Below are 12624 nucleotides of genomic sequence, written 5' to 3'. Positions count from 1 at the left end.
TTTAAACCAGTAGCAATTAGACATAATAAAATGTGACTACAGACTAGAGGGAGTAATTTTTACTGACGTACACGTCGGGGACTTAAGTCATGAAGAAAAGGCCGGTCAGCAGGGTAAAGGTTCACAAGATGAAATTTCATAGAAACAAGAGATGTCTAACTAGAATGGATAAAGTACGAAATGAGGTGGTGAGAGAAATAGTGAAAGGGAAGCCCGTACAAAAGACAGTATTAAATGAGGGAACGTCCAGGTTCAAATACCGACAACATTATGAAAAGGATAGACTGCTACTCTTCGTAAAGATGGCACGTTAAGCTGCAGACAGGCACAACGAGAAGACAGTCATACATCGAGCTTTCAGCTAAGCCTTACACACATGATGACTATATTCAGCCACAATGCAACTGCATCAAATGCAAGCAGCAAGCCGGAGTGGGGCAGGGAATGGGGAGGGATAGCAGGGCATGGGTGGGGGCAGGAAGTGAGCGCTCCCTCCTGGCACCTGGCAGACCATGCAGTGACTAGATGGTGGCAGCACAAGGATGCCAGGCAGTGTGTAGGGCACGGGTGGGGGGGTGGGGGGGGGGCAGGGGGGGGGGGGGGGGAGGGAGGTCAGAATTGAGGAGAGAAGGTGAAAAAACTGGTGGATCCACTGGCAGACAGCACCATACAATGAGCATGGGGAGACATGGACTGAGAGGAGGCTCTTGGCCACACTTGGGCAATGACCGTTCACCCTGGTTGGTGGTGACACGTATATCAAAAGCTGTGCAATGGCTGCAGCAGGGCTGGTTCATGACACACTGGGCAAAGTAGTTTTTGTCACTGCAGATATGCCATCCCCAGGTGGCCAGGCTGTAGTTCTGCTGAGCAGATTCACAGAACAAGCACTCATGTAATAATTAGGTTGTCACCACTATACACATTATGTATCGATCATGAGATCATACAACAGAGATCAAGGTGCGTGCAGAGACTCACTACGTGAATCGTATAGGATAAAAATCACTGGTATTAGTATGGATTAACCCCCTCTCACAAACTACACAGCGGATTCTGGAGTGTATGCACAGATGTAGATGTTTTTGTACTGCCCGTTTAATTGGCAGATGCGTCATGACATCCAAAATCAGCAAGTAAAACTGATAAAAAATTTTATACAAATATGTGAAAACTATTGTTCTCATATTTCACATAAGGAAATGACAATAAGTTACTTTTGTTTATTTAGTACGACAACAGCACATCCAGAATCATGCCTTGTTGACAATTACAACTTATTATACAGCAGAGCAATACAACTGCACTCAAATCCACAGCATAAATATTGTAAATTTATGAGACAAAGAAGTACCTAACAATTAAAAAGGAGTATCCAATGGTAGAGCAATAAAAACCACTTACTTTGAGCCAATTTTTGTACTGGTAAACCAATCGAGAAAATCCATAACAAGAACAGAGACATCTAACTGCAAGCCACCCTTCTGATTAACTTTTAGAATTTGTTCTAAATCTTCCCGCTTTGAGTGTGACTCACACCATATCTCCGTTAATCGATTGCGTAAAGCTGGAGAAAGCTGGAACAGAAGCCATTGATCATTAATCATTAACCCTCCAAAGACAGAATTACAAAGCAATAAAGAAAAAGAATTCTAAATGCTATATCTGTGCTACTTAAGGGTGACAATAAACATATATTGATAAAAAATACATTAAGATGACCTCATATAATAATTTTGTAGTGTTACATACTTTTGTTAGACTTTTAAGGATACAGGTAAGTGTCGGCTTGTCGATAACTACATTTTTTTTGCCCAACATTTGAAAATATTTAAGAATTTCAAATTTTGACTAGTCTTTTACTTTTTATTCCTAACGAAAGCCCAGAAGACAGTTCTTTTTTTTCTCAATGCGCAAATTAATGTTACACTTCTGGAAGATAGCTGACGGACTTCAAAGGAAGTTTGGTGTCTAGGATGAACCTCTCTTCTCGGACACAATTGACCAATGTCCAACATTGTCTTTGTGAACAACCTTTTGGGAAAATGGCTTTGATGCATGCCCTATTTTCTTCTTCTTTGCATATTCAGTAGCTACACTTCAAGAAGCTCTTCACCTGTTTCTCCTACTTATGACCACGTTGGTTTTACACAGGGCATCAGTTATTTCAGCTCTGAAGTGACGAAGTGGCTTCTGCTTTTTCTCGGGTACACCGAGAGGGTCACGGCCTCTCACGCACATTAGCCACGCATTTACTACCGTCATATCGAGTAAGTGAAAAAATAGCCAATGGTAGCACTTCTTCAGTCTGATGTCAATTTTGTAGAATGAAATCAGTGAATCTGAAAGATCCACTCCTCCCATAAACTAATTGCAGAGAAGAGTAACTGATACACCATTAACCTCACACCTTTCTTTGGCATTCTTACCCAACTGGCTCACCTCACTAGGTCAGGTATTCACACAACAACAGCCACTCTCCTCATCAGCCTCACGAGTGACAATGCTGCTCCTCCCCTTCTGTTAAGTACTGTAAGAGCCATTATCAGAAACAAAAATAGTTTGGCTTGCAAATGCCTAAGTTCACAGATTTGTAACATTTAAAAAATCCACTCACAAATTCTGAAGTAATGTCTACCACGTAATCATTTTTGTATCCAGATATAGTTAAATATTATCTCTATCATGCAATATTTACTTAAAGTTGATAATTTACATGTTTCAAGAGCAGTAATAATAAATATCCGTAGTTGAGAACAAGCATCCACGCTACACAGAATTCCCAAGATGCACATGTTCAAGTAATTGAACAAATTCTCACAGTGCAGCACAGCTTCCTACACTGTTTCTCACTATGCAGATATAGCAATTTGTTGAGCTTGTACATAGAGGGTTAATGCTTAGTTACACAATAATTACAGAGAGGAGAGGAGATGAAAGGAAACTAACAACATAAATGGGAGAACTGTGCCTCATTTGGAAATTTGGAACAACTCCAAGTAGACTAGCAAGAAGTCAGAAGCAAAACATTGTAAGTATGAAACATTAGAAACAGCACTTTATTTAAGGAAAGACATCATTCTACCAGACCAGCGGTGGATGCAGAAAAACCTCACGGAGGTGTTGCTAAAGATATCGTGAGCTACCTTTACTTTTACACAATAAAAAATAATCAAGTCACACAAAGTTTAAGAAAGTTTTATTTAAACTGATTACACACACACACACACACACACACACACACACACACACACACAAGAACATGCCATCTTATGACACACACAAGACAATGCCATTTTATGATGTAAAAAAGTTACAATTGAGGTTGTCCTCCTTAAATGATGAATTCTATGCGCCTATTCTTCCTGGAAAATTTGTTAATTACGTCGTCAACAGAACAATCAATGTCAGGGTGACTGCTCAACAGAGTTAACCCATTAAGTCAATCCTCCTCCATTGTCAACCTCAGCCATGTCTTTGTATGCAGCAATGTTGAAAAATTTCTCTCTACTGTAGCAATAGATGCATGTAGACAAGCAAATATTTTGTACAGAGTGTGCAAAGTAGGAGAGTCAGATTTAGGACAAACAGACAATGATTGCATAATAGAACCATGACCATTAAGGGTGTTTATGCTCGTTTGCTTGTATTGAAGAATCTCTCCAATTAGTCTCTTTTTAATCACAAAGAGTGATTCTTATTCAAAGAACAGTAATTCAGTTAAGCACTGATTCAATTTATAACTGTCAGGTTTCAGTTGTTCTCAGGGCACAAGTATGTTAAAATGATAAATATTTTCTGCAGCAAAATGTTCTCTCGTCAGTCGTAACATGGTCCAATGTGGGAATAAAAACAGTTCTTTTCCAATATGTCATAGCATCATCATTATGATCGCAGTTTTCCCTGTCTCTTTGTCTATCTCGTCTGTAAGACGAGGAACACTCATCTCCATAACAAACTCATCTCCACGTCTAAATCATCCATGACTGCCTTTTCCTCCTCAACAATACAAGCAAAGTGGCTATCAGCATTAGCTCTCATGTTATCGTACACCTCAAGTGTCAAATCTAATTTTGCTTTTGCCATCGCGACGTCCAAACTAGGGTCTTGTAAGATCTTGCTGAGTGGATATGTTATGCTCTTAATGTCGCTCAGTGTAAACAGAGTGATGATAAACTCACAATTAGAGAGAGCTCGAAGGAGAATATTGGCTTTGGCAGCCGTTGTTCTATCCCTCCACCACTGTATTTTTTAAGAACTTTGCAAACTGTTCCGAGATCAGCTGCAAACTGAATAACAGCATCATGTCGCTCAACAAGTCTCGTTTGACAATGTGACTGCAGCGAGGGTTTTAGGTGACTCTTCAGTGTCGCACACAACTGGCTAGATGCTGTAAAGAATGATACTTCTTCGATAATACCAAGTGAGTTTCTCACACTTGCAACTTTGCAACTGCGAGAGACAGCGAGGTTGAGCTGATGACTTCGACACTGTGCTACTTGCATGTTGATAGTTTTCTTTTTTATTGTAAGCCACAGCTCCTTTCAATTCTGACATATTAACTGAGCAACAATCACTGCCTACACCCACACAGTTCTCCAGTGACACCGAAAGGCTTTCCTTTCTCCTTAGAATCATAGTACCTAATACTTCACCAGTAACGCTACACTCTTCATCTTGACGCTCTTGAGGTTCATCATCAATGTTTCCACTACAATCATTGTCTTTATAGATGTCAATGAAACCCAAAAATCTTGCATGTAATTTGCCGTCACCATCAACATATGTTGCAGCTAAACTCAGTTGGGTGATGTGCGCTATGTCCACAGTCTCATCAAAAATTATGTTGTAATAACGAGAATCTTCGACTTCCTCCAGTATCCTCAATAACATGACTGTTTAACAGCATGAAATAAGTTCATTACACATTGTTTTACTTAAGTAAGTTCGCTTTAGTGATCTCAAGGTGATGTTTTAGTGGCAAGTCTCCAGAGTCAATTCTAAATCTTAGAAGAGCTCTGAAGTTTCCCTCGTTACTCACTATACTTTCACGATCATTTTCATTTTCTAATAGACTCCATCATCTCTATGCCCCCACAGAGGAATATTTTGCTTTCCATGAAATATGACTGTTTATATTATAGGTACAAGACAGTCTCTGTTTTCCCTAATGCTTTCCATTCTCTGTCTTGACAATTGATTTACGACCTCAAGTTCGCGGTCGTCTTGTGTCACCATCTGTTGACGCTTCAACGTGGTACTTGAGCTGGGAGTGGGTCTCAAGGTCACCATCTTTACCAGTAAGTTTGGCAAACTTTGTTAGTGGTTCAGTCACAAGCTTCTTGGCGATAATGGATTTCTTTCCTCCAACCACTTTATTATTCACAAAAATTGAACAGTTAATGCAAAGAAGTCCCTTTTTAACTTTTGAGAACACCAGCCATGGATACTGTTCAAAGCGATCATCGTGCACTTTTCTGCATTCAACCCATCCTCCCTTGTTGTGCTCGGAAGTAGGAAAGGTATAACCTATTTCAGATTTCCTTGGAGCTCTGAAAAGCTTGTGTTTTATAGCATCACTAATATTTCCTGACACTAATATATCCAAATAATCGCCAATATCCATGGGATTAAAGGAATCAGTCGATAATCTTTGTTGTGGAAGTTTCGACGAAGTGCTGCACTCTGTCTGTACATCTGGCGCTGGTTTTGCGGCTGAATGGTGACCAGAATCTTCAGATGTTTCTATTTTTCTTTTTCTTATTACATAATGATCCATTTTATTATACTGTTATGACATAGGTTAATTAGATGCCAATTATTTTCGAATATACACTTTATTCACACTGAAAAATGAAACATTAGTACACTTAGCACTAAAACGCACACGGTCACACTTCGCATATTTCTAATATCACTAAACACAACACTGACCAAAGTCCATGGTAATAGCCAATAATCACAGATGTTCACTTTTTATCACTTCCAAGTTATCGCGACAATTGTAGCTTTCACACTGACTACCTGGCAGCAACTCTGCTTCTCTTATACATGTGGCTCGGTTGTTTCTCGCTGCCAGAATGTTCGCTTCCAGACTTTTATGGAGTGTGAAAAAATACCTTCTGTGAAAGCAACAAGCCAATGTGTATCTTATGACGTATAATATAAGGGTGAGTTTCCAATGATGACGTCATCCAGCAATTTATGTGTATGGAACTCTTACTGTCAATTCCTTTCCTTTCTAGTGCATTCGATAGAGGGCCTACATACTAACAATGTGTCTTTAGGAATCTTCTCGAAAGTCACTATTACGGAGATACACACAACAACAGTTTCCCATACCTAACACATATTAAAAGTTGGGTATGGGGAAACTATTGTCACATTATTAGTAAAAATATTGTTACGAATATTGCAACAATATTTTTCTGAGAAATTACTACGAATTTCTGTTATTAATACTTCACAATCAACTGATCACTCTCACTCTTGACTAATCTTCAGACCTGCACTTGCTATAACTAGGACTTCTTACATAGTCATTCTTCTCTTAATATTTCTGCTTCTGAATGTAAACTAGCTTCCTACTTGGCGAATAGTACGTATTTATAACGCTACGTATCGAAGGTTCTCTGTACAAGAAAACAGTAGAATATTTTCCACTTTTCTTGAACAAATGCCAGACAGAACAACCTTTTCGAGATCACTAGAATGGCCACGACTTTTCTTGTAGGTATGTGGTAGCTATGTATGTGCCAGACAGAAAAGTATAAAATTCGATGACTTGGACGTGCATGCTACATAGGAAAGTACAATTCATAACTCGATTTAGTTGAGTCAACTGACAAAAGAAACGAGCAAATAGCATGCAGGCTGACTGGCGGGGGGCGGCGCAGGTGGCAATGCAGGCAGCCCCACAAGTGGGGGGGGTTAAGAACAGAAAGTGAGCTATGCCTGCAATAAAAGTGTTGAATAAAGTATGACTTTAAAATACAGCCTGTTGGAATGATGTCCTTCCTCAAATTTAATGAGGCTGTGGTGCTCACCCAGAAGAAAATGATTGAGCATTTGGAGCTGCAAGCAAACTAGAATAGTATAATATGAAAAAATGTAAATTTGTAAATATTCTGTATGTGAATGTTAAGCAGGTTTTCCCTACTAACACCACCATTTCTTCTTTTTTTCTTAACTAGCTCACTTCCACACACTTACTGTCCTTCACTGATAGGGAATTGCCTGTTCTGAAAAACAGCTGATGTCTTTCAAATTCTGTCCTCCCAAATTCTGATTGCAAACAGCGGAACTGATGGCTGTCAGATCCAGTAAAACATTTAATTTTATAATTACCTAGCTATTCAAGATATCTTATTTCCTTTTCAACCTTTACATTGATTCCTTTATCATCAGCTATCTGGGGCAAAGACTACTATCTCAGTTTGCAGTCATCCACTACAATATTTGCAATACTACTATAAATTAATAATATTTATTCCCACTTCTCTTAATTTTGTTATTTTAGTTGAAAGAATCCACTTTGGCATTGGATTGGCCTCCTCTTTCATGGACAATACAGACTTGTGGTAACACTGTACTGGCAATGAGGTATAAAACCCAATGCTGACATTTTTGTTTATTTTCTATTACTGAACACTCATTTTTCCATATGTTCCAAGCAAATTATGCTACCACCATTACTATCTATACCACTGTTGTTATGCTCCATCAGTTTTTGTTAGAAGCATACCTCTTTCTTTCCATAGTCACCACCAGGATTCATTGTCCCAACAAATTTAAAGGATGGAGCAGCTGTAACAATACAAGAGCTGTCACATGCACCATCAGAAACTGATCCTGTGCTACCTTTTTCAGAGAGCAGGAGTTTTCGCTCTGGCTCTGAAACAAGAAAAAACACCAGGTCAAATGATGGACTACATAAGCTTTATACTATCTCGATAAATATTTGCACTATTTGCTTAAAAAATCGCCTTGTGACAATTATTAAGACTGTACTCAAGAATCATAGAAATGGAATTGGCTCATTCATAATCAATGAATGATCTCAGCCTATTACTGCTAGATTTATAGTATAACAGAGAGTTACTGGCAATTTCAAAGCAGTTTTCATATGTACAGAGTAAAATGCTTTGATAAATGACAGATGTGTAAGAAAGGACTTCAAATGAATCAACAAACCTAGTAATGAGTTCAATCTCTCCAACACGCTGTCATCAGCAAGTGATATTTCATCACAGAGAAACCATGAACCTTCTTCCATTGCCTTAATGAGGGGGCCATCTACCCATTCAAATAACTTCTGTGGACTGTCCTAGGAAAGACAAACAGCAACATTATATCCACTGGAAAATTAAATTGTCAGCATTACAGATTTTTTACCCTTGTACTACAGAACTCAGCCATTAACTAAGATAATGCACAAAAATGGAAAAAGAAGAATGTTTTGCAAACAATGGTAAATTTACAAATAACTATTAAACTTACATTATCATTAAGCTTTCAAACAGTGAGTAGGAAGACTGTCATAGCAGGAGATGTTAGGAAAGCAATAGTACATTATTATATTTAACATTTGTGTATCCTCTGAGAAATCATGTAAACTAGAAATCTGCATTACAGAAAGCACCACCTCATTTATGTGCTTATTTACTGCTCAATAATTCATCTATACTGTACAATATTCATTTAGGCATTAATTCATTGTGTTGTAGTTTTCATAATGAATGATAGTATTCAGTCACATAGAATAAATCAACATAACACATTAAAAGAAGTGCAGCCATCAACTAAATCTTTAGGCTGTATTAATATTTATCATGAACTATCTCCCCTCCTCCCCTTACCCTTTTTATCTTTGTCTTCCCTTGGGTCCATCATAACCTGGAGTTTCAGTGACCTGCCCTTCCTTTTTGAACCATCCTCAATCCATCTATCAGCAGTACTGACATATACCCTGAAGGTAACAAACAGCCACAAATTCTGTCTCATATTTTTACAGTTCTTGAGATGATTTTCCTTTTGAAACGTGAACTATCATTTAACTGTTACCTTCCACTCCTTTGAAAATGGTTTTACTCTGTAAAGATGTTTGCAGCTAACAACTTCTGACAGGTTATGATTTACAAATACAGTACATTATACAAAAATTTCAGTATATAATTTGCCTCTATATTTTAATTTCAACATTTTGTATTCTGGTGCAAATATCTTTAACAAGCTGCCTGCTACAACAGGAAAGAAACTGAGTTTAATAGCCCCGCCAAATGCGATATGGAAAATGCATCATCATTTCGTATAACTGCTACAACGTTTGGTGGGAATGCTGCACATTGTCTGACAGAGATGCTGCAAACTGTCTGGCAAGAGGTCCGAGGCCGCCTTGCAGGCCTGTGAAATGCTGGCAATAGCTTGCCTTAAGCCACTCTCGTGGTTGCCAGTGTCAACATTCTTCAGCTATCTCTGTGTGCCTTATGAGGTGAAATGTGTGATTCCTCAGACTGTGTTAGATTTGTTTTCACACTTCACCCGTGTCTGCTGCTACCGGAATCTTGCTTGGAACTGGATTGTGGACATTTTTTTCTTCTCATAACTTGCCTGCCTTATCCTATGGTAAACTTATCCATTTACAGGATTTTGATACAGCATTTATTTAAACAGAGCATCACGAGGAAATGCGTATTGTGTGCTACCAACATAAATGATGAAAACTGGCTTGTAAGATTAGATGACCACTCATGTATTTCAAGCAATGCATAGGTGGTGTGTAGGGCAATGTCACAATGTACAGTTCTAACTTCACCGAGTGACCTTTTGTTCAGTCATTCAACAGTTACCGGAACAACAGCAGAAGATAACATCAGTACTGCACTTCCTGAAATCTACTGCAGGAAGCTCGGCAGTGGCATCAACTACAGCCATCCTGGCATTCCATTGTCTGATGAGGCCAAGGAGGAATGGGACATCTACTAAAGACAACAGATACCGCATTTCCTGGCAAGTCAAGTCGCAGACTCACAGCAGCGCTGTACAATTTTGCTGACAACAAATCTGTATTTATACCATTTTGTGCAGGAACTATACCCATTATTAGATCCGTTAATATTCTCATTGAATAGAATCTATATTATATTATCTGACACTCATCCTCAAACTGTAAGCAAAGTGAAACTTCCTCGCAGATTAAAACTGTGTGCCCGACCGAGACTCGAACTCGGGACCTTTGCCTTTCGCGGGCAAGTGCTCTACCATCTGAGCTACCGAAGCACGACTCACGCCCGGTACTCACAGCTTTACTTCTGCGAGTATCTCGTCTCCTACCTTCCAAACTTCACAGAAGCTCTCCTGCGAACCTTGCAGAACTAGCACTCCTGAAAGAAAGGATACTGCGGAGATATGGCTTAGCCACAGCCCCCAGGAACAGTGAATGCGTAAGTAGAATTAGACCCATATCCTAAACCAAGAACTGATGAATTGTTCATGCAGCTTTGAATTCAGCAATGCTTTTCCATGACAGATCGGTCCAACACTTATTTTTGCCCTCCCCCTTCAGACCAAGAGCCCCAAAAAATTACTTACTGTCATCAACACTCGTTTCAGGGTGCATCAATACAACAGGTTACAATTCAGGTGCCCCAGCAACAGTCCAAAGATGTCTGGAACAACTTATGAAACCTATTCCACAATATGTTAATTACCTTGATGACAATATCATCACAGATAAAACAAATGATGAACATCTGCATAGTATATAACTATTGTCTGAGCAGTTTTCACAGCAAAGTCTTAAATGTAGCAATTCCAAATGTTCTCCCTCACCCCTTCCAACCTATTGTGACATATGTAAGGCACATCAAAAGAAAGGAAGGTCTCAATCCAAATTACGAGAATCTCAGAGCACTTGAAAAACTGGAATTTCCCAGCAAACTAAAATTTTCTGATGAACTGAAACTCAAACCTGGGATCTCTGGCTTTAGTGGAACAAGTGCTCTACTGAGCTATCTGCCCCCACAGCTTTAGTACCACCAGATCCTCTTCTTCTACCTTCCCAATTTCACAGAAGTTCTCCTGTGTACTTTGCATGACTTGCCCTCCTGGAAGAAATGATATTTAGGAGACATGGATTGCCACTCCCCGAGGGATTGTTTCCAAAATGAATTTTCACTCTGCAACAGAATGTGTGCAAATTTGAAACTTTCTGGTAGATTAAAACTGTGTGTTAGATCAAGACTCGAACCTGAGGCCTTTGTCTTTTGCAAGGAAGTGAAGCTGTGAAGGTAGATTGTGAGTACTGCTTAAATACTTCAGTCAACAGAACTCTTGCCCACAAAATGTTTCAGGTCCGAGTCCCAGTCTGTCACATAGTTTTAATCTACCAGAAAGTTTCAAATCAGGACACAATCTGCTGCAGAGTGAAAACTCATTCTGAAACTGAGCAATTGCCTGCTCCCAACAACGTTGAAACATTTGCAAGTCCCTCAGTAAATAACATGTGATTTATACCTTGAGCAGCCAATATCTCTCACACTATGAGGACCTTAACTCAAGAAGGCACAACATTTGAGTGGTTTCAGGCTCGACAAAACTTTTTTCAAAAACTCAAAACCAATAAAGACTAGTTGTGTCCTGGTCCTAGCAACTGGCAGTCTTATCCCATAAATTTCCAAATGGGTCTGAGAGGTTTTTGGTTTTTTCATTAAAACAATGTCACCAATATAAGAGCAATATTCTCAAATTTAAAGGAAACTCTGACCATTATTTTTGATGTACATAAATCTAAAATCGTTGTATACAGCAACATCTTTCACCTTACTACTACTCACAAGTATTTTCTTTCCCAATTCGAGCCATAACCAAAGTGCCCGACTGAACGGCACTACCACTTTAGAACTGGGTCTTATACTTGCCAAATTTTCATTATTCCCTTTATTAATACCCATTATAAAAACATTCAAATGCAGATGCATTATCTACATTGCCTATGATTCGTGATTGAGAGATCAACAGCAAGAAACTATACACTTACAAATGGACAACCTGTACAGAAGATCTAGCCAGTCAATTATCATCTAAAGTTCAATTATAATTCACTGTGGCCTATGTGCGAAATAACATTGTCAGCTCACCAGAGGTTATTCGTTCGCCTGCACTACAGAGAACAAATCTGCCCCCAGTGTACTCAAATTGTGTAGCCAACAGGAATGTGGGGGAGAAATCGTGTGTCGACTGGTGGACCCTGCTGAAAAAGTCTTGGCCCAAGCAGCAAGTTCTCAGGTAACTAGGGCATAAATGGTAAACTTACGTTTCTAAGACAATTGCCTCTTGGGCCAACCGATGCTGACAGGTGGCCTTGCAAAACACGCAGGTTGCACGCAATTGTAACCTTTACAAGCAATCATCTATGAAAAACTTAATTTTCTACCTGGATGCTCCCTAAAAATGTCCACACCTATTCTGCCCTGACTAATCACATTCTGCACCTGTAAACATTGCACTGTCCAAGCCTTGAAGGAATTCACCATCACATCCAGAACAAAGAAACAGCTACAGAGCAGATTCCATTCTAAGCACAACAATGCAGTACGTGCAACAAGGGTGCCAACCATGCTATTA

At 39.2% G+C, this 12624-nt stretch overlaps 1 protein-coding gene across 1 annotated transcript in view; it reads right to left on the bottom strand.

The window, feature by feature from the left end:
* The window catches only part of LOC124711514 (midasin-like), a 155758-nt gene that overhangs the window by 59428 nt on the left and 83706 nt on the right, over window positions 1-12624 (bottom strand). The window contains exons 12-14 of the mRNA XM_047241629.1: window positions 8194-8326; window positions 7745-7893; window positions 1405-1577 (exon numbers count right to left, since the gene is read on the bottom strand). Of these exons, the coding sequence (XP_047097585.1) occupies window positions 1405-1577; window positions 7745-7893; window positions 8194-8326 (455 nt within the window). The remainder of the gene's footprint in view (window positions 1-1404; window positions 1578-7744; window positions 7894-8193; window positions 8327-12624) is intronic.

The sequence above is a fragment of the Schistocerca piceifrons genome, chromosome 8, assembly GCF_021461385.2.
Source record: "Schistocerca piceifrons isolate TAMUIC-IGC-003096 chromosome 8, iqSchPice1.1, whole genome shotgun sequence".
In the NCBI taxonomy this organism is placed as follows: domain Eukaryota; kingdom Metazoa; phylum Arthropoda; class Insecta; order Orthoptera; family Acrididae; genus Schistocerca; species Schistocerca piceifrons.
Note: the sequence above shows the minus strand (reverse complement) of the source record. Positions and strands in the feature narration are given on the sequence as shown.